The 20,631-nt window shown below is 48.9% G+C and overlaps 1 protein-coding gene across 1 annotated transcript in view; it reads right to left on the reverse strand.

Annotated features, from left to right (window-relative positions):
- Positions 1-20,631, reverse strand: part of GAB2 (GRB2 associated binding protein 2) — a 173,790-nt gene that overhangs the window by 52,805 nt on the left and 100,354 nt on the right. Inside the window, exon 3 of the mRNA XM_006022329.3 lies at positions 17,618-17,918. Within this exon, the coding sequence (XP_006022391.1) occupies positions 17,618-17,879 (262 nt within the window). The 5' untranslated portion in view covers positions 17,880-17,918. The remainder of the gene's footprint in view (positions 1-17,617; positions 17,919-20,631) is intronic.

The following is a 20,631-nucleotide window of genomic DNA, read 5'->3' on the forward strand; positions in this document are numbered from 1 at the left end:
GGAACAAGGGTTTTGCAGCCTTCTTGGTCTGTGTGGTTTCATCTGCTGGATTTATGAAGCCTTTTCTTTATTCAAGTTAATTTGAAAGTAAAATAATAAAGCGGCACAAGATAATAAGCAAGCAGACCTCAAGGTCTGGGGAATGAGAGGTGAAATCTGTCCTTGCTTTCCTCTCACGCTGTTCTGAGGGAGGCTTGGGAGCTCTGAAGCAGAGCTGATACTGAGGGCGTGAAGGGGACAGCATGGAAAACGGAGGAAATCAAAATGTAGATAAGGCATCTTGAGAACAGAGAGTGATGTCAAAAGTCATTCTAGTGCATGAGACTCACAAACACTAAGTCATTTTATCTCCCAGATCATCCCCATGCCTTTGCCCGGCAGCGTAGAGTTGTGCAGCGGTGGGCACGGCTTGTGTTTTGATCTCATCTGGCCCCAACCCAGGGCAGGGAGAGGAATGATAAATGAGCGCAGAGGATCAAACCCCAGACAATGAGCTGCCCGATGACGGATGGCCCTTGCCTTTGGCAGGCTCCTGCTACTTGAGCTGCCCTCACAGGGAGGTGAAGCAGAGCCTGATTTGTGTCTGCCAGAGTTTCAGTCGAGCTGCCATCCAGATTTACACCACTCTTGAGATCAGAGCTGGGCTCAGTATAGTCATCCCCTACCAGGGATGACTGTTGTGATGCTTGTGCAGCTGGCAGCCCCGACATGCACAGCGGCAGTGCAGCTGAGATGTCACCCGTGCAGCTGGGCTGTAACCGTGGTTAATACTAGCTGCCAGGGCTTGGGTTGGCATCTGCTGAGTAGGCAGCCCAGGGACCTCTCCGCCTTCTCTCTCCCTGCTACATCTGACTGGGGAGGAAGCAGAAGCAATGACAGTGGCAGCTACAAGAGCAAGCAGAGACTCAGGAAGACAGAGCTGGAGTGTCCAGTTCTAGCCTCAGCCAAGGCCTCCCCTCTACCAACACCCTTCACTTCCCACCCAGCACCCTCAGACACACTTCCCCCTGACACTGGAGCACTCTGCAGCACCCACCCACCCTGGCACCCTCCAGCATACATCCCCTCATCTTCCCAGGTGCAGAGGCCAGGTTCTGTGCAATGTCGTGCCCACCCACCCTCACCAACTGGGGCAGGGCGTATCAATGGAAGTTGATAACTATATGCAAATAGGTAAATGAATAATGGAAAGTATGATTGCCTAATTATTTGCAGAACTTATGCATGCACCCAACCAACACAAGGAGTACTCAGGGATGAACGTTGAGAGATGTAAAGTGCTCCACCCGGGGACGAACAGGTTGGCAACGCCAACCTGACCAGCACCATGAATTAAAGAGAACTGGGGCTAATACTAGACTACAGCATGAATACTAGCTGGCAGTACGCCTCTGCTGCCAGCAGGGCAAATAATACTGTGGCACACATCAATCGATGCATCTCCAGCAAGACCAAGGAGGTGATTCAGCACTGGTGAGACCCCCACTGGAGTACTGCATCCACTTCTGGGCACCACACTTTAACAAGGACATGGTACAACTTGAGAGAGTCCAGAGAAGAGCCACCCGTATGATGAGAGGCTTGCACGGCAAGCTATACAAGGAAAGGCTGAGGGACCTGGGACTCTTCAGCCTGAAAAAGAGAAGGCTGAGAGGAGACCTGGTAGCAGCTTACTGCTACATCAGGGGAGTACATCAAGGGCTCAGTGAACAGTTGTTGGGGAAAACCAGGAGTAACGGCCACAAACTCCTGGAAGACCATTTCAGGCTCAATGTTAGGAAAAACTTCTTCACAGTCAGGGTGTCCAGACTGGGGAATAAGCTCCCTCCAGAAGTGGTGCAATCACCTACCCTGGAAATCTTCAAGAGGAGACTGGATGGTCACCCAAACCCATCTGTCTTTCCTGCCTGGTGCAGGGGGCCGGACTCGATGATCTTCCAAGGTCCCTTACAATCTATGAATCGATGAATGAACCCAATAGTCAAGCTGCTAGCCTGGAAGAGCTGAGAAAGATGGGTCTACATGGACTGACTACAAGGACACTAAAGAGGGGACCCTTAGACCTGGTAGCTCTGAGCCAGTGTTTAGATGGGAGGGGGGCCAAAGCAGAACAGGAAAGATCCAAAGCATATGAACCATTTTCTCATAGAGGTAGACCCTCTCTGAAAAACATCACTCCCAGGGATGGCTGGACCATTGTGGCCTGCAGCCTTTAGAGGAGGGAGCTTTCTTTGGCCATATAGACAGAGGGAAGTCAGACTGTGAGTTCTGGACTGGCCGGATCCTCCCCAATGCGCCTTGGATGCCCTGCTGCGGACAGATAGGGGCTGCTCTCCCCATTCTGTTGCTAAATGCCTAGCAGCTATTTTCCTTTTAAAAGGTGTGTGTGGTTTTGTCCTTTGATCTCCTATTGATAATTATCTGCCTCCCTCAATTTTTCCTGGGCAGTACATCATCCTAAAAATTCCTGAGTGGCCATTAACCACAGTGGGGAGGAACCGAGGTGCACAGTGCTGAGGAGGAGGAGAGCCAATAGGAAACTGGAGAACAAGAGAGATTTTCCATCTGTCCTTCAGACTGTCCGAGGCAGAGAGCAGCAGGGCTGATCTGTGATGCATGTGAATGCCGTGTCCCAGGCCTACTTCAGTGAGCTGCAATTACAGAGCAATACAACGCTACCAAAGCTATACTGGTGACTGATTTGGGTTTTAAAGACCTTAACTCTTTTTTTGCCAATGAAAATGTTTCCAAATAGAAACTGTGGTGAACTTATTTGATACACTGGCCTCACTGCAGCCGGTCTGGAACCAATTCATACTCAGAAAGGGGCAGGAGCTGTCTTTTTTGCTTCCCCTGTCCTGGGGCTTCTGGAGGCAATGACAGAGACAGATTTTAAAAAATGCTGAGTATAAATTTCCCTTCTCACTGGTTGTCATTTTTATCCTTTGCATCAGATAAGGGAAGTCTTTGGCTGTACAGCTGGGTGGGAGCCACATGTACACATCCTGCCAGGAGTCTGTCCTCAGCTCAGTTGCAGCACCTCCAAGTATTGTTAGATGTGACCCAACATGCGCTCTCCAAATGTTAGCCTCCAACAGCCCTGTCTATTGACTTCTGAGCAGCTCCTGCATGGTGCTAAGTGCCCTTGTCTACAATTGAAGACAGCCTGGAAGCTTGACGGGGAAGACTCTAGATTAGAGTTAAACTCCTCTGAGTTTGTTGCTCCACCGATGTCATTCTATCCAGCCACCCAAACTACCTCTTCATTCATCCTTGAATCAATCTTCAAAAATCCCTGGGCTCCCCAAGCATCAGAAAGCCTGTTCTGGTACCGTTAGCCCCAAGTGTTCAGCATCACCAGTTACCCCTCCTAAAATCATGAGCTTTCCTTAAAAATGTTATGGTTTTAAAAAGATTGTATGGCAGGTGCCTTGTATTGGCCTTCTGGTGTCTGAGCCTTTTATGCTTGTGTTTTCAAGCTTTTCTCCCCCCACTGCAGAGGATCCATTCTGGTATAATTACATGACTCCAGAAGCTGGACCTTTAAGAAGTGCAGAAGCCAAAACAGTTTACAACAGGATCTCCCTTCAATACTGCAAGATCCATGATAAAATTCTTAACATTGGGCAAAACTCTGAGCTTGGACAATTTAGATCCTATTTAACAAGAGTTAATCTCAACCTACAGCTGCAGGTCTGGCGACCCAGAAAACTCTGGGGGAATGTGAACTGGGATCTGAGTACAGCATCTTGGGCAGAGCAGTACTGGTATGTATAAGGAGACAGCACTGGAATGGGGCCTCAGTGGCTTGGCTGCCTTCCTGCTTCTGCCACTGCCCTGCTGGGCGACCTTGGGCAAATCACTTTGCCACTCTGTGCCTCAGTTTCTCCATCTGTAAAACGGGACTAAGGAGACTGCCCATTTTTGTACAGTGCTTAGAGATCATCTCATGACAATAACTATGTTAACTTAGACCATTCGGATTAATTTGCTGACATGCCCTTTACTTGTGGTCATGCCTCACGCAGGAGTTGGGCCCATGAGGGTTGTAAAAGCACCAAGCAGCAAAACCGATATGGATTTCACAAGCTAGCAGGCAATACACGGACCATAAGCTGCGTGCCAAGGCCACCAGCCCTGCCCCTCCTGCTCCTGTCCCCTCAGGCAAATCTCCCTCGAGAACTCAAGGGACATTCACATCAAAGGAGACCTTAAAGGCGAGGAAGAGACGGCATGTGCCTTTCCCCCACCGCTTTCTTCCAGGCAGAAGATAGCGGCTGGCTGTGGCTCTATGCTCTTCGGCAGACTCATTTATCACCTGGACTGTCGACTCCCTGAAGGGATGGGAAAAAAAAGCAACGGGCACTCAAACCTACTTAAGCTGCTCCAGTGTGCCAATACCACTCCATCTCTGGTATTGTTTACACTGCACTGAAAGCCCAACAGTGTCAGATCTTAAAATAACTGGCTGTTTGTGACTCCGAGAGCCGCGGGTCAGGGGAATTTATAACCAATTTAAAGGGGCAGCCTGACTTCAAGCGATGGGTTTGAACTCTGAGCTGAAGAGTTCAGAGGTTATGCTGTCTTTTAATGCTTAGCGAGGAGCCCAACCCAAGGCCAACAGGAATCCTTCTGTCGACTTTAATAGCCTCTGGATCATGCCCAATTCAGAAACACAATCGGAGGGCTCGTTCTACCAGGATGAATCTGGAGAGGCCTCATTGTGGGGAAAGCTCAGGGCAGGGCAGAGAAGTGGCTGGGAAATGCCTCTCTGAATTCAGGGGTGCTCCTTGGGTCAATACAGCTCTGAAATGTGAGCTATTCAGAAGAACAAGGCTCATTTTAATCAGGGAAAGGAAATATAGACTGGCAAAGAGGTGAGACAGGAAGGAGGGAGGGTAAAGGGGAATGCTTTCTACCTGGCTGGCACACTGTGTGTATGTGCAGGTATAAGTGTGGGCACGTGTGTGTGTCAGATATAAAAGGGGAAGAATTCAGCCCAGCACAGACACCTAAAGAAAAGCAGGTGTTCAGCACCTGCACCTTGTGCTGAAGTTACTTTCTCTAAGTAAATGCCATAAAGCCAGGTGCCCGGTGCCTCAGAAAGCTGCACCGTGTTTATTGAGGTGGTGAACTGCGAATTTAAGGCTCCTAACTCACAGCATCCAAGTGGGAACTGTCGCCTGTATTCCTCCATCATGGGGACAGTTGGTCTACAGAAAGGACCTTGATCAGGAGGGCCAAATGTTGTAACACCAGTAGAGCATTGCAATAGCAATAAATGCACAGCTCTTCACTGCACCTTCAAACAGGTGTGTGATAGGGGCAGCAGGGGCCACATCCCCAGCTTGTTTGTGCACAGGAAGAATGAGCTGAACATGGCAGGGGATAGCGGGAGGAGAAGGGGAAACCCAGGCATGACCCCTTATCGTCTACTCTGCTCTGCCCCCCACCTAGGTACTGCACAAAGGTTTCACTTCAGTCAGGGCACTGCATCATCAGCACTAAAGGATACAGACGTGTGCCAGGCACAATAACAAGGAAGTACTTGGCCTCTGCTGCAGCCAGGACTATTTCCTTAGCATAAGAATTTGTACCCTGGCAGTGTAAGATGCTGCTGAACAGCATACAGGCTCCCCAGGGGCTGTGTTGGCTCCTAGAGGCTCTCCACAGCTCCACTTCCCAGCACCCCTTGGGAACTGCATTCCTTCCTCCCTATAGGTGTGAATTTGGCATTTCTCAGGGTACTTAACTGCCGGCCCTGGCAGGAGGCTGCATGCTGGGGGCAGCGCAGCCTTCCCCTCCCCCAGTCCAGGGTTCACTTCAAAACTTTCCTGGATTCGAAAATCATCCAGGAATCAGGACTCATGGTAGAGGTGGTATCTTTTATTAGACCAACTAGATTTTTGCAAAAAAATTCTTTAATTGCAAGCTTTCAGGCACAACCTGGATAACTAAAATCATCCAGGTGTTTTCTCTTACCTCCTGCCTGAATCTTGTGCTTCCCTCTGCTCCCTTTTTCCTGCTCTGCTAATAGCAGCTTCTACTCTGTCTTTCCACTCACTCTTCTACTGTTCCTGCCATTATGTATATGATAAGCCCACCAGCAGCCCTCTCAGACACACTGCACTGCTCCCTGCAGCCTGCCTCCTATGCCAGAGGCACTGGAGAGAGTGATTCCCAAAGGCCGTGCTGGGGAAGCAGCAGTAAGCTGCAAAGCACGAACTGGATCAGGCCCCCTCCAGGGATCAAGCCCCAGCTGGGCCAGCAGCACACGCAAGGATTGGGCCCACAGACCAATGAGTGAAATCTGCTGCCTGTTTTAATTTGGGGAAAAAAAAGTGTGTCTGAGTTTGGGAAACACTGAGACAGGTGCTGCAGGTGGGCTGATTAGCATGGGAGTGGGCTAATTGCTCAGCAGTGCTAATTAGCCCCTCTGAAGTGCCATATGGAAGCACCTACACTGCTTCCTGATCAGGAGGCAGCTTGTCTGGAGCAGGCATTGCATTGTGCGGGAGGGAACGATGGAGACATGGCTGAAGCTTTCTTTGAACCACTTTATCTTGCCTGTCTTCCATCTTTGTCCTCATTTACACTAGTTGCTTTCTTATTTTTACTTAACCATATCTTAACACAGGCTATTTAGCTAGGGAATGCCCAGCCAAAGGGCCTAGTTATAATTGACACAAGGCTATTATCAGGCAGTAGGTTCCTGAATGCATGTCCGCAGGGGAGAGCTCTGAAGACGGAGGGGGTGGAGGGCAAGGTGAGGGTTTATGCCATCTGAGTGGGGACCACCGCAGGTGGAAGGGGCGGTGGGGGGGACATGGAGTGATGCTTAGGAAAGAAGCAGGCCAGCGAACAAAGGAGTTTCGCGCAGTGAAGGCCAGCTGCTGGAGCAGGGAAAACCCATGGGGGGCAAGAAGATGTGTTTAATGTGGTGGAAGGTCACAGCCAAAGGAGGGACTGAAAGACAGTTGTCAGAGTGGCAGGCTCGGGCAGTAAGCTCAGCTGCAGATGATATTTGTGTAAATCACAGTGATTACCACAGCAGGTAGGACCTCCCTGTGCAAAGCACTATGCAAACACAACTAGTCTTGACCAAAACTGTGGTATTTGTCACTGCGCTAACCCAGGTCTTCTTCCCTGTGGTTTGTGCTTCATTTCTGCTTGCTTTGATCATGTACCATGTTATACACTAGCAACCTGAACCACTGAAAACCACGAGACAGGCTCCCAAAACCCATGTGGTTGGCTTAAAAATGATGTGCTTTTTAAAAAAACAAAAGCCACTTTGAATCTTTTTTATCTGCTCTCTCATTAGCTTTCTGCTCCCATGAAAGCCAGAGAGATGTATTTTTATAATAAAAATTTAGTCTTGTATAATTGCGTGACTCCAGGAGTCAAAGCTTTAAGCAAATCACTCACTATTGTAAGACCTGAGATAGAACATGGGATAAGACAGCAAGGGGTGGCAAGAGTTAAAGTGACTTTGCCTGATTACAAAGGAAAGGCAAATGGGACCCAAATCTCCTGATTCCCAGCCCTGTGCTGTGGACTTTTTCTCAGAGAAAGATAGCAAAGAGACAGACAGGAACCCTCTTCGCTTGGCACATGGCTGAAACAGAGCAATATGGGCATACAGAAAGCTGATCCAACAGCGCACAGCAATAAGACACACTAACAGGGGGCAGCCATCAAGAGAACATGGTATTCAGTTTTAAACAGCACTGATTTATTCAAGGCCTGGAAAAAAATTCTTATGCAGAAAAGCCTTTCCCTTGCAGACCACAGAGATGCTACAGCAGAGGACAGAGGCAGTTGCCTCTATTGAGAACATTAGTGCAGAAAGCTACCAAAGCTACCAGCTCAATAGGCAGAAAGGCTGAAATCTTCCCTTTCCTTTACTGGAGAAATAGCTTCTGACATTTTTAGGTTATATCTCCAGGATGCTAAGACATGGAGCGACCAGATGTGGCCGGGAACCAGGAGACGAGTGTTATCTGTCCCCCTCGATGGAAATATGCTACCCCTTGAGTGGGAGCACCAGCTCCGAGACTTCTCTCACTGGCTCAGTTTGGCTCTCACGGGGCAGAGGGAGCTTTGCCATTGATCCCAAAGGGCTGCAGGACGGGGCCTCAGCCCGCTGGATAGTGAACAGGAGTTCATTTAGATGAGGAGCTGCTGCATGCATTTGTGCGAGAGGGAGAAAACTGGTTGCAGCCACTGCCGTCCAGAGGTCGAATCTGGCCAAGTAAGCAATCTCTTCCCCATCCCTTACAGTGGGAGTGTTTCCAGGATGGTGGAGACTCTGACTTTCCCAGACCAGCTCTGTGCCCATCCATTCCCTCTTGCTCCCAGCCGTGCCAGGAGAAAGACTCTCAGGGTCCCCATGAAAAGTTACTATCTGTTGTATTCAGCAAGACAATAAAAGTAGAGGGAGTGCTGGGGATTGAGCTGACCTTTGCTCTGAAATGCCATCACAATGATGCTCAGCTTTAGCACATAACACAGGGCCCCAATCTCCATCCCCAGCCTCCTTTCCCCAGTCTTTGCTACTGCCTGCAGGAGCTGGCCCTGCGCAGGCCACATAGGCAGCAAACAAAGCCTCCTTCTTGACTATCTCCTGGTGAGCTTGGCTTTGCATGCCTAGTTTTGCCACTGTCTTGACAATAAACCCAAAGGAGTGTCACCAGCTTGTGGTCAGGAAAAAGGGCAGAGACAAAACTGAAATTTAGATCCATGCATGAGGTTTATAGGGCAGGGCTGTGCACTTGCCCATTAAAACAAAAACCCAGCCCATTTCAATCACTTAACTAGGAACAGGATTAAAACAGAGTGAGAGGTCACCACCCTGAAACTCAAGAGCAAGAATGTCAACAGCTTGGCCCTTCTTGGGATCTGATCCTTTGACTTGGAGAAGGGACCTTGTCTTTCTGCATTAGTATTATTACTATTATAATCGCTTTAGTGCCTACAGGCTCCAGCTGGGAGCAGGAGGCCATATTGCAGGTGCAGCACAAATACACAGCATGTGTGTCCTGGTCTCAAACAGCTTAGACTTTAAACAGGAAAGAGGTAGGATGGAAAACAGAGGTGAAGGGACTTGCTGAAGGTTACCAGCAAACCAACACCACAGCTGGGGATAGTTTCTAAGCCAGTACCTCTCCACTGGACGGCTCTGACTCTCAGCGGACAGCACTGTGCATACGTGTGGCCACGCAGAATAAAAGAATAGGTTAGATTTCATGGGGTATGTTATATTCAAAGGACCTCAAACTGTACCATTCCCCCTGCCCCAAGGTTTGTATCTCATTGAATCTCCATCATTCATCTTGGAAGCATTTTGGCTGGAGCTTTCATCAGACCCAAAAAAGGGTTAACAGTGCATGACATATGTTTAGCAGGGCTCCTTTCCCCCAAAACAAACAAAACTTATGAGAAAATACAGTTCACAGCTGAGACCTGGCTGCCTGCCCACTATGGCAAGGGAAATGCAGATGGTTAGAAATACAACACAATAATAATGAGCTTGTGTTTCTTCAACTGTCCATGCCTAGGGGGCTCTGGGAGCCCTGTAGCAGCATAATAATAAATGAGCCTAACACAAATGAGGGAGCTCTAAGGAAGTCATTCCAGCAGGTCTGGCAGAGTAACCCAGAAAGGTGCCACCGCTAGCCCAATTGGACTCCTCCAGGTGTTAGGCCAGCTGTGAGCCCCACTCCTTGGGGGTTTTCAAAACCTGACTAGACAAAGCCTTGGCTGGGATGATGTAGCTGGGGCTGGTCCTGCTTTGAGCAAGGGGTTGCACTAGATGTGACCTCCTGAGGTCCCTGCCAAGCCTCATTTTCTATGATTCCTCTCTTTGCTGACTGAAAACCACTCTACCCAGTTGGCAGCTTTAGCAGGTCTCAGGAAAACATTTCAGTTCATGCCCTGTGCCGGAAGAAGGGTACTTGTGCCCAAAAGCTTGCAAAGAACTTTGTTCCAACTCCTCAGTTGGTCTAGTAGGAGATATCACATCTACCCAAAGAACCGGCCTGCCTCTGTTCATGCTGAGATTTTAGAAAAAGCCTGCTGGAGGCAGATCACCCACATTTACCTCCTGTGGGTCTCTTGCACCTTCCTTTGGCACATCTGAGACCAGCCACTGCTAGGACACTGGTCTGGTCCAGCTCAGTCTGTTCCCAGACAGATTCACAGAAGTTCAGGACTGGAAGGGACCTTGTGAGATCAGGTCTAGCCCCCCTGCTCTGGGCAGGAAAGACTGCTGGGGTCAAATAACCCCAGCAAGGTATGTCCAGTCTCCTTTTGAGGATCTCCACCACCTGCACCACCCCCGCTGGGAGTCTAGTCCAGAGTCTGGTCACACAAACAGTGAAGAAGTTTTTCCTTAGAGGCAGTCTGAACTGGATAATAATAGTATCTGAACTATTATCTAATCAGGATAATATCTGAACTATAATCCAGATGTGGGTTCCTTTTTCTTACGATCCCTGCATTTCAAAATCAAAGACTAGATCACGCCCTGATTGGAGCTAATGGGTCGCATGCTGGAAGTGAAGCAGGTGCTGTGCTGCTTTTGGAGATGGGATTCAGTGCGCTGCAGGACTGAGTCCTAAGCGATTTGCCAGCAGCCCTTCAACTCGCTGTGTAAAAGGTGACCTGGGAAAGAAATCGGACACATTTCCGGACAGGTATAAACGATGTTAATCAGCAGCATGATTATTTTACTGCTGTATTTCAATACAACCTTCATGTGACACAGGTATATTGGTATCAAGCTGTCTTAAGGTGTGGGCACATGACCAACATGCCATGGGGTAGAAAAGGGCAGGGTTTTAACTCTGCGTCAGCTGCTCCCATGGGATAGCCGAGGTCTTACCCCATGGTAAGTGGAAGCCAAACTTTCAATGAAAAAAGCAAGTGTTAACTTCTACATACCTCAGGTTAAGTATGTGCACACGGGTGTCAAGGCAGAGCAGGTGGTACATTATGAGACCCCACCCCAGTCAGCCCACAGTAAGTTGTTCATGTGCCCATCCCCACAGACTGGTGTGGTTTATTCCCCTCTGTACTGGGGAGTAGCTATATCCATGCAAGCACTTTTAAATTAATATAACTTTATCTGCTTTCGGGATGGAGGGGCTGTCCTGTTCTTTATACCAATGTCATTATGGCACATGCTAACGAAAAGCGTGTTCACAAATGACGATTTTTGCCAAATTAACTACATTAGCATCTAAGTCGCTGAAAAATATTCTCATAGAGATGAGGCCTAGACTGTGTTGAAACGGATGGAAGATTACTGCAACTTGGGTGCATGGACTCAGCGTCCAAAATGTCACTGCTGCTCAGACTGGGCTTCTTGGCTTTGCTTGGAGAACAGCTGGGAAGCAGGGGGCGTTATTCTGAGTTTTGTTGCCTTAAATTAAAAGGGTGGATGTGCTGGGTCTTTGCAAGGCTTCTTTTGTTCAAAACGTTAATTAGCTACTGAAGCTGAATAGGTGTTAACAGAAATTGTTAACAGAAATAAAGGGCTTTCCCAAAACATATTTTGCTTTCCTTTAGCTGTGCTCTCTGCATTGGATTTCTTCTCCTTCTTTCCTTAATCACTGTTTACACAGCTAGCTGGGGTTACCCTTCAAGCCTGCCCTCAACTACATACACACCAACCATCTATACCTCTGGTTCTCCACAGAGCCATGTCGTCCTGTTCCTGTGGGTATCCCTGTGCATCTAGAAATTTGGAGGCAGGGAAGTGGTAGCAATGTTAATTGCTCTCAGAGCCACTCACTACCGCATTTCCACGAGACTGTGCCAGTACATGGGATTGCTCTGTGGTTGGATCCAGTATGCAGGGTTGCACGGATCAGCCCAGTGCCACTCATCCAGCCCACAGGGCCAGGGGGCTTGGGTACCACTGGTCTATACTGAAGCCCCTCTTTGCCCGGCACACCACCAGCAGTCTAGACTGACCTCAAAATCCCTGGTGAGCTTCTGAGACTGAGGCTGACTCTACCTCCACTTGTTCCCTACCCTACTCCTTCCTGCAGTGTGTCTGGGACTCACTTGGGCACTGCAGGCTCCAAGCACAAGACATCCATCAGCTGCAATCCCACAACTTCCTCCCCTGACTTCTGACTCTTCTGCACCCCACTTTGTGTCTGTGCCGCCTGTAATTAGAGCCAAGTCCAGAAGGAGGTCTGCAGACTGACTACACGTGAGGAACAGGAAATACAACATCATCATGTGAACTACAAGGTAGGACAGAGATGGGGAGGGACAGCTTATGTACTCCAGGCTAGCTGAGGGCAGCATCAGATGAAGTGAACTTGGGTTCACATAAACTTGTGCTCTCTTTATATATATTATTTAGTTAGTCTGTAAAGGTGCATATCTTGTTTACCAATGTAAACACAGCCTTACAATCTTCCAGTCTAAAGTAAAAAAAAAAACACATTGCCCCAAAGAGTAACTCAACCTCCCTGGAGGCGGCTAACATATGCCATAAAGAAGCATAAAAGATCACAAGTTTATATTTCTCCCCAGTGATACTGGCACTGCATCCCACTGGTTGCTTGATGAGGTTTCTGCTGTTGTGCAGTGCAGCATTTACTACGCTCTGACAGTACAGCTGATTGCAGCCTGCCTGTTTTCCTGCCAGTTGTGCTTTAAGGACACTTATAACATGCTCTTGAGGCCCTTTTCTGTCCTTGGAGCTAGCAGCAACTGCATGAGAAGCAGATGCAACCGTCGTCCACTTTGGTTTGGGAGGTGTTCTGGTTGGCAGGTGTTGCCTGCCCTTTGCGGTCAACAGGTTGGACACCCTGCTAATTTGGACAAGTTGTAGCACCTGGGCCAGCAGCACACAACGCTTGTACAACTGGGATCTGGGCCTATAGACAAACATTGCCTAACTAAGCGGATCAGCTGTGATGGGACATATTCCACCGCAGCTGACCTGCTTTATCGGGCAAAACACGCTGCCCACTGTCCCATGTTGGACAGAGGTCTGATGTGGAACAATAGGTGATGTTTTTACTCTTAGAAATCCTCTTCTTCCTGACACAGATGCTAACCTCAGCTCTTGCAGTGGCGGCTGAGAATCAGGGGCTCGTGCCTGGGTTCGGAGGGTCTCAGCTTTGCTTTTACACTCCTCTCCTTGAGCATCAGCTGGGAGGAGCAATGACAAGAACATATACATAGCCCAGGTCTTCCCTGTCTACTTTTCCTGCCCAGCAGCACTGCCCTCAAGTACTCTGCGCTGCTCCCCACGGGCTGCCACCGAAACTGGGAGCAGTGCGGCCACATCCGTGTGGCACTTCAACCAGACCAATCAGCGCTAATCAGCAGACTAATTTTGCAGCACTGATTCAGTGACAAGTTGCCTGCTTTTGTACTAATTAAGCTGTCTGTATTGCTGGGCATGGGAAATTTATTGCACAGATAGCTGGCGTCCTGTATCCGAGGTCTTCAGATTGCTTTATGAATATTCACTGGACAGACCAAGAAAGTGGTATGTTGTCACCACCAGAGGAACTGCAACCGTCTGCTGGGGGCTGTGGTTTAGCTTGTTAACTTCTGCAACTCTCTTGCTGTGAAAGTACTGCTGCCCATACAGATACCTCCTGCTTGCTGCATTCATTTGCCATCTCTCATTTATACTGAGATTGCCAATTTTTAAGGGCAGAGATGGGTTTTCATTATGTTCAGCACCTGGCACATCGATCAGCCCCCCTAGGCATGACCTCACAGCTGCTAATACTTCCACCACCTTCCCCGAGTGAGGGCTAGTGACTTGTCCGATGTTATAAGGGTAGAGGGGTAATAGTGACCCAAGGACTCCAACTCCAAGCTAACAACCCTTCTCCCCAAGCTCTGCTGCTGTCTCAGCATACTTATGACCAGGACTTGTTTGGAAACCATGAGCCCTGGCAGAGTTCAAGGATTTGGGTTTTCTGTTGGTACAGAGCTGTCCTGCATTTCTTCATTTAAATTCCTACTATCACAGGACTGCTTCAACCTCTCACTGTGTGCTGGCTTACTATTATGAACAGTAAGATGTGTGGCGGTTTCAGTGGGCACCAGGATGAAGCCACCAGGCTTGAGATGCAAATCAGCATCCAGTGTCCCATTGCATTGACGTGCCTTGATGCACACTGAGCTGTCCAGAAGCTCATACAGCCATTTGCTCAGGGAGAGAAGGAAGAGCTCAGGACCAGACCTGGGACCTGCCACCTGGCTGTAAGCAGCGGAGCCATTACAGTGGATTAGCCTTCAGCTGGCAACTGTGGTAAGTATGAAGTCCAGTCTGGCTTTGGGAGGTGGGTGGGGTTTGCAACACCGGTGCAGATTTAGTTAAATCATTGGTTTTATCTGAAGTGGAACCTCTCTCTTTCTACCACGCCTGGATGCACTGGATGAGTTAACAGGGTATGTAATGCAGCCCTTTGCTAGACTGACTCGGAAACTGTTTGTGGCAGGCCAGTGCTCCCTCAGACAACCTTACCTACAGCACTGAGCAACAGCTGTTTTGTTCCAGAAGTGACTTTTATTCTGGATGTTAATCCCCGGTCCTTTGGGAATGTACTTTTGCAATTTAACACCCTCTGTGCTCCTTTTTGGGACAAGGCTGCTTTTACTGTGGTGCTGCTGCTATCTAGCCTTATCTTTCACTTCATCCCAGTATTGATCCTGCTTTCTCTGTGCTAGAGGCTCGTTTCACTATATAGAAAAACTCAGGCTGGATTACAATTTCTTCCAGCTGAATGCAATCAAAACAAAAGGCCCTGACTGGGTAGCTCTTGCCAAAGGTGTTCGCTATTACGCGGAATCCTGATAGCCATAAAATTAGCATCAGATCTGGATGCAGTTTACTTAGCTTGACCTTTCTCTGCAAGATGATGTTTGCAGCATTATCAGGGACTCTTTATAGCACTCGTACAAGCATTGCCAAGGTGATGTCCTGTTTAATACGTCAATTGATGAAGCCTGAATTCATGTTATTGTGATGCTGTGTTTGCTGTCCCGCCTGCCTATCCTTTGGCAGGGCTTCAGCTTGGGCAGACTGCAGCTGCTCCGTTATTGACCAAAACACACTAGACACTGTTATAGATAGTGCAAGGATGTTAGCATCTATGAAGCTCAAACAAGGGTCAGGACCCGGCTGTGTGAGGTGCTGTACAGAAGTGTAACAGGGGACACATAGAGAACTCCTGGTCTATATCAGAAAGGACACAACAGGTGGATAAATTGGATAAGTCCTAGACTCTTAGGCCTGAAACTCAGACTTGCTAGCTGTCTTTCATGCTGTGAATACAGCTAGCTGCAAAGAGCCTGTGTTTTACAGGTCTACCCTACATTACCGGTAAGACAAACGTTTAACTATGATGGCTGAGGCAGGGATGATCCTGCCTTGAGAAGACGCTGGACTAGATGACCTCCTGAGGGCCCTTCCAGCCCAATTGTTCTATTGTTACAGCCCTTGGGGATCTGAGGGGTGTGTGTGGGTAGAGAGGATGAGGTAACAATAAAACAGACGTAATCCCATCTCGCCACTTATTTACTCACACCATAGGGGAGTGATCTCAGTCATCATGCTAGGAATTGTTCTCAGGGGTGATTTCAAAGAAAATAAGGTGGGTATTTCTCCCTTCTGATGGAGATTTTGGGAGGGATACATTATACCATCTCTAATCTATAGGCTTTGGCAGTAGATTAAAGGAATATAGATTAAAGCAGGTTCACTGCAGGAACCTTGCAGATGCTTTCCTTTTGCTGGTTTTACAGACCTGATTCTGGTGCTGGAGCAGAAATGTGTAATGATGACTATAGCTGTTGCCCTCTCAATGCACTAGGCTGCTGAATCAAATTCCATGGGTTAGGGTTAGAGCTGTACTCAAAGTGCTTGTAATGTAGGCAATCTCATCAATAAAAATGGAATTGGGAATGGATTACATACAGACTCTCCCTTCTGCCACGGCATCCCCACCCTCTGGGGTCTTTCAGCCTGCATTCACGTTGCCCTTTCAGCTGCCTCCATCTGTGGGAATTGGAATGGCTTTGTGGGATTGCTTGGCACCATGCAATACTGTTTAAAAGAAATATTTCTGTCCAGCCTGCAAATACACTCTGAGGAAGCCAGAGAAGCCCACCACTGTCTTACCTCATGCTGATACTGCCAGGATAAGCCAGGACACAATAGTATGGAGTGCATTTGAGAATGGTTGATGCTCATGAAACAGGCCATGCTGTCTCTCCTGTTACACTGAACACCACTGGCTTTTACTTCTTTCCTCCTGCCAGCCTCTCAGCTGTGCCTAATCACACCCATGCTGAGGGGTGGGTGGGTAGCTGAACTCTTCCACCCAAACACTATTTGCCTATGGCTGACCCCTGAGTGCCAACGGTAGCCACGGATGCTGTGATGTGGACACAGCATCCCTACCTCCATCCAGCTTGTCTCTTCTATTTGCACATCCCACCCATTGCCCTCGGATCTTCCCATGGAGGAGAGGACATGTTCCTGCCGATTATGAAAGCCTTTGACAGGACTTGGCTGATGGCAACAGTATTTTTTTTATTTCTTAAAAGGCTCTGAAGCTTGCAAGATAGGAAGTATTACCAGTATTGTGTAAGTGGTGCCGTCTCCTGTTTGTCCTCCTGAAGGATCAGTCTGGGAACTCTCCTGTCACTTTTAGCCTGCTAAACCTCATTGATGTCATCAAGACTGGGTTCTCCGTTAACTCTATGCTGTATTATGCCGATCCCCATGGTACCACAGTGCCCTCAATGGTAGGGCAACCATATTAGCTGAGACAGTCCCATTTTAGTTAGTTAGTTATTACTATTAGTCTCGTTTTAGCTGGGACAGTCCCAGATTTCAGAGGCTGTTCCCAGCCAGCTGTTGGGAATTATAATGGGCATCCCAGAAACGCAGGGCACAGTCTGGGGTGCAGGGCACAGTCTGGCTGCCACGCAGCCCTGCCCCCACAAACCTGGGTGAGCACGCGCGCGCGCGCGCGCGCGCGCACACACACACACACACACACACACACACACACACACACACACACACACACACACACACACACACACAGTTGTGGTGCAGAAATACCCCAAGTGATTTCTTGAAGGTCGTGCAGGTAGCTGGCAGCAGAGCCAGAAGCAGCACTCTGCACTCATACACTCCACCCCAAAGGCCCATGCACCTGGTCCCATTTCTCTGCTGCTGAAGAAATGAAAGCTGGCACAAGCTCTGTGAGGCTGGGGTGGTGGGGTGCAGTTAGGAAGCAGTGGTGAGATCATTTTAGGGAGAAAGCCAGATGTCGTGGTCTGGAGGGCAGAGATAGGCAGGGAGGCTGGAGAGGTTGAGGAATGCCTGAGTGGGGCAGTGGCCCAGAGAGAGCTTCACATTTAGTGATCAAAGGACCAATCCCAACTCCTGTGCCTGACTTCAAAAAGAGCAAAGTCAGGCTGAAAATCCCCTAACTCTTTGTCTGATGTAGCAGAGCAACTGGCTCTAAAATGAAAGAATAGGGGTTAACACCACTTTCTTAGGGCACAGTCTGACGCATGGGAATAGGTAACTTATTCCAAACACAAATCCTGGTACCTGTGTTCTCCTCTGACTGGTTGAAGCCACAGATCTGGCAGATGCTACGAACCCACTTGTTCATGTCCTCCTCTGTCTCAGCAACCAGGTAGAAGGTCCGGTCGCTGGTCTTGATGTCAAAGACGTAGCTGTCCTGCAGCTCCTTCTTGTTGAAGGTCAGCCCTGCGTCCACTTGCTCGCAGAAATTGAGGTTGATCACGCGCAGGGGCTTTTTAGAGTGGTCGTTCTTGTAGTATTCCAGGACATCCGGGTCTCCGCTCATCCGACCGCTCCGCAGAATGAACCAGCGTTTCTTCCACGCCTGAAAACCGAAAAGAAACAGCATTAGCAACACCTGAGAGGAGCAGGATCCCAGGAGCTAGGGGTGGATCTAGAAGTTTGAAAAGAGGGTGCAGATGGTGAGGTGTATGATCACATATAAAACCACACATTTTTCTCCAGTGAAAAATAAACTAGAAGATTTACTAATATGTCAGGGGCCAAGGGCTGTAATATTGCATTTAAGATTGAAGAAAAACAAATACAACTTTATCAGAATGAGTTAAAAGCAATCTGCCGGACTGTGAAATTGGAGCTTTGTTACCAGGAGCAGCTAACAAACAGCAGAATGGCAGAACAAAGGATACAGGCAGGCAACGTTATTTGGGGAGATGGGATATCTGATATCAAAGGATAGCTTGACTGGTGGGCATTCAGTAAAGGGAGTCAGTGGAATGGAAGAAGTGGGGCTGGAGTCTCTGGCTGCACAGAGCAGAGCAGGGCTTGTTTGGTGGTGTCATCACTAAAAGCCTGGTTCCCCCTTCCCTGGCCCTGCTGCCACTGCCAAATTCAGGGCTTTGGGTCCTCGCTTACCATATAAAATGGCTGTGGTTGCAGGACCGGGGAAGGTTTACCTCGCTCTTGGCAGTTACACCTCCTATCACAGCAGTGTTTGCCCCCACTCAGCTCCGTGTGGCTGGAGGTTCAAGCCCCTCTACCTCCATTCCAGTGCCCTAGGTTGTGCCCTCTATCAGGTATGCTTCTGGGGGGCGGGAATCGGAGCAACGCTCGGGGAGAGGGTGGAGCATAACTTGTGCCATTCCTGCCACTCCTGTCTGATGGGATGGTTGAGGGCTGATCCTCAAAAGGGCCCAGTGATCCTGCTGAGATGGTTGGAGGAAAAGGCCCAAGAATAGAAACAGTGTCAGGACCGAGCTCCTATTCCAGCGCTCAGCTCAGCATCTCATGACCTGCAAGTTCCGCGCTCCCCGGTGCCAAGTCATTTGTGGGAAGACATTAGCATCAGTAATCACCACAAAACACATTCCAGTAATGCAGAAAAGTCCCAGACCCTTTGGATACAAGGTCCCAGAGAAACAGTCTTGCAGAAACACCCTGGGGGAGTCATTGCAATGAAGTTTGACAGTAACCCGAGCATGACTACAAGAGCTCCCTGTCCCCCGGATCTTTAAATGCCAGTATTCAAGAGGCAAATAAGAACAATGAGAAGCAGCTATTTTTTTAATATCAGGAATAATGCCAAGAAGATCCGTGGAGAATCCAGACTTCATTTATTTGCAAAATCTTCTGTTCCTTCTGTAGGAAGGAAATTCGTTAGTAAAGACAGCGCTATTGATTCTTAAAAGCATTGCTTGCCTTTAGCTACCGGGCTGTACTTTGCTCCCAGCAGCATCCCCGTCAAGGCCACCCCTGGGGAAAGCCTCATGGGTTTACGTTGCTCTAGACAAACTGGAAAATAAATGTCACCTGCCAGCCCCTGGGAGCTTGCACAAATGAAACGTTTTGCTGCTCGGCAGACTCTCCTCCCTCCTGCAAGCACCGGCATTGTATGTAGGAAAGGGCTGGCAGAGAGCAGCATGCTTGAAGGGCTGTTTTGCAGCTCCTGCATCTTTTGCCAAGAAGCATATGTGTTCGCAGAATACACATTGGCCTGGCTGCAGGGATCTGAGCGCAGAAATGAAGCTGTGACCTGGGCTGGAATTTGAAAAACACCAAACAAATCTGGACGGCAGAGGCTGTCAAGTTTGCTCTGGTGGAAGCCTGCTTGGAGGAGAACAGCATGCAGCCGCCTGCTTTGGCGGGGGGGGGGGTAGGGGGCTGCTTAATGATAACACAAAGCACTTTTAATGAGGGCTTCTTTGAGGCTTTAAACCACAGGACATCTGGGGTGGAGGGTGGCACAGAGGCTCACTGCCCTTGTAAGAGCTTGATTTAATTACAACCTAATTTTGTAGGTCTGTGGGTTTGGGATAAGGCTTCCCCATGTGCTGGCTGTATGTCTCAGCTAAAAAAAGCCCATGAAAAGCAATGTAGGCCAGTGGGCTGAGCTCAGGACATAGAAGCACAAACGCTAATCCCAGGTCTGAGGGATCCCTGCTGTTTTTTTGAGCAAGCCTCCATGCCTCAGTTTCCCCCTGCATGAGATGGGAATTATAATCCGGCATTATCCTACAGAGTCCTACGGAGATATCTGCAGGTCACTCTGAACACAAAAAGTTACTACCTAGTTGTGACCGATGCATGCTAGTCTGATGTCCCATGGACTGCATGCCAGAGGTTTCCCCCGGTGTTGTTGGAGGGCTGCTCAGCCCTATCTGCACATCTTCCCAGGTCATAGCTCTGTTGTAAAGGGATGCCACACAGCTGATGCAGGTCCGAGTGCCCCAAAGGCTGCTCTAACCTCTGCCAGGGCTGATGTGGGCTGTCTCGGAGAATGAAGGATTTTTTTTTTGTTTTTTTTTTAAAGAAAATGTTCATGTTCCAAGCCAAATTGGCCAAATCAAGTCCAAATCCATGAGTCAGTCCAGAACTGTAAGCAGCCCTATAACCGGCAAACATCCTCCAACCCCACCAGGGGCTTCAGATATTTCCAATGTCTTTTGGCAGGCGTCCTAGATGCTGGCGCAAGCCTGGAGGCTTGGGGTTCGAATGCCCCCCAAGTTTTGCCTACCCCCAGCTGTCTGGCTGCAGAAACAAGCTAGGGAGGAGCCTCCCATTTCCATAAAGTGGGCTTT

The sequence above is a fragment of the Alligator sinensis genome, unplaced genomic scaffold, assembly GCF_000455745.1.
Source record: "Alligator sinensis unplaced genomic scaffold, ASM45574v1 scaffold1089_1, whole genome shotgun sequence".
NCBI classification, from domain to species: domain Eukaryota; kingdom Metazoa; phylum Chordata; order Crocodylia; family Alligatoridae; genus Alligator; species Alligator sinensis.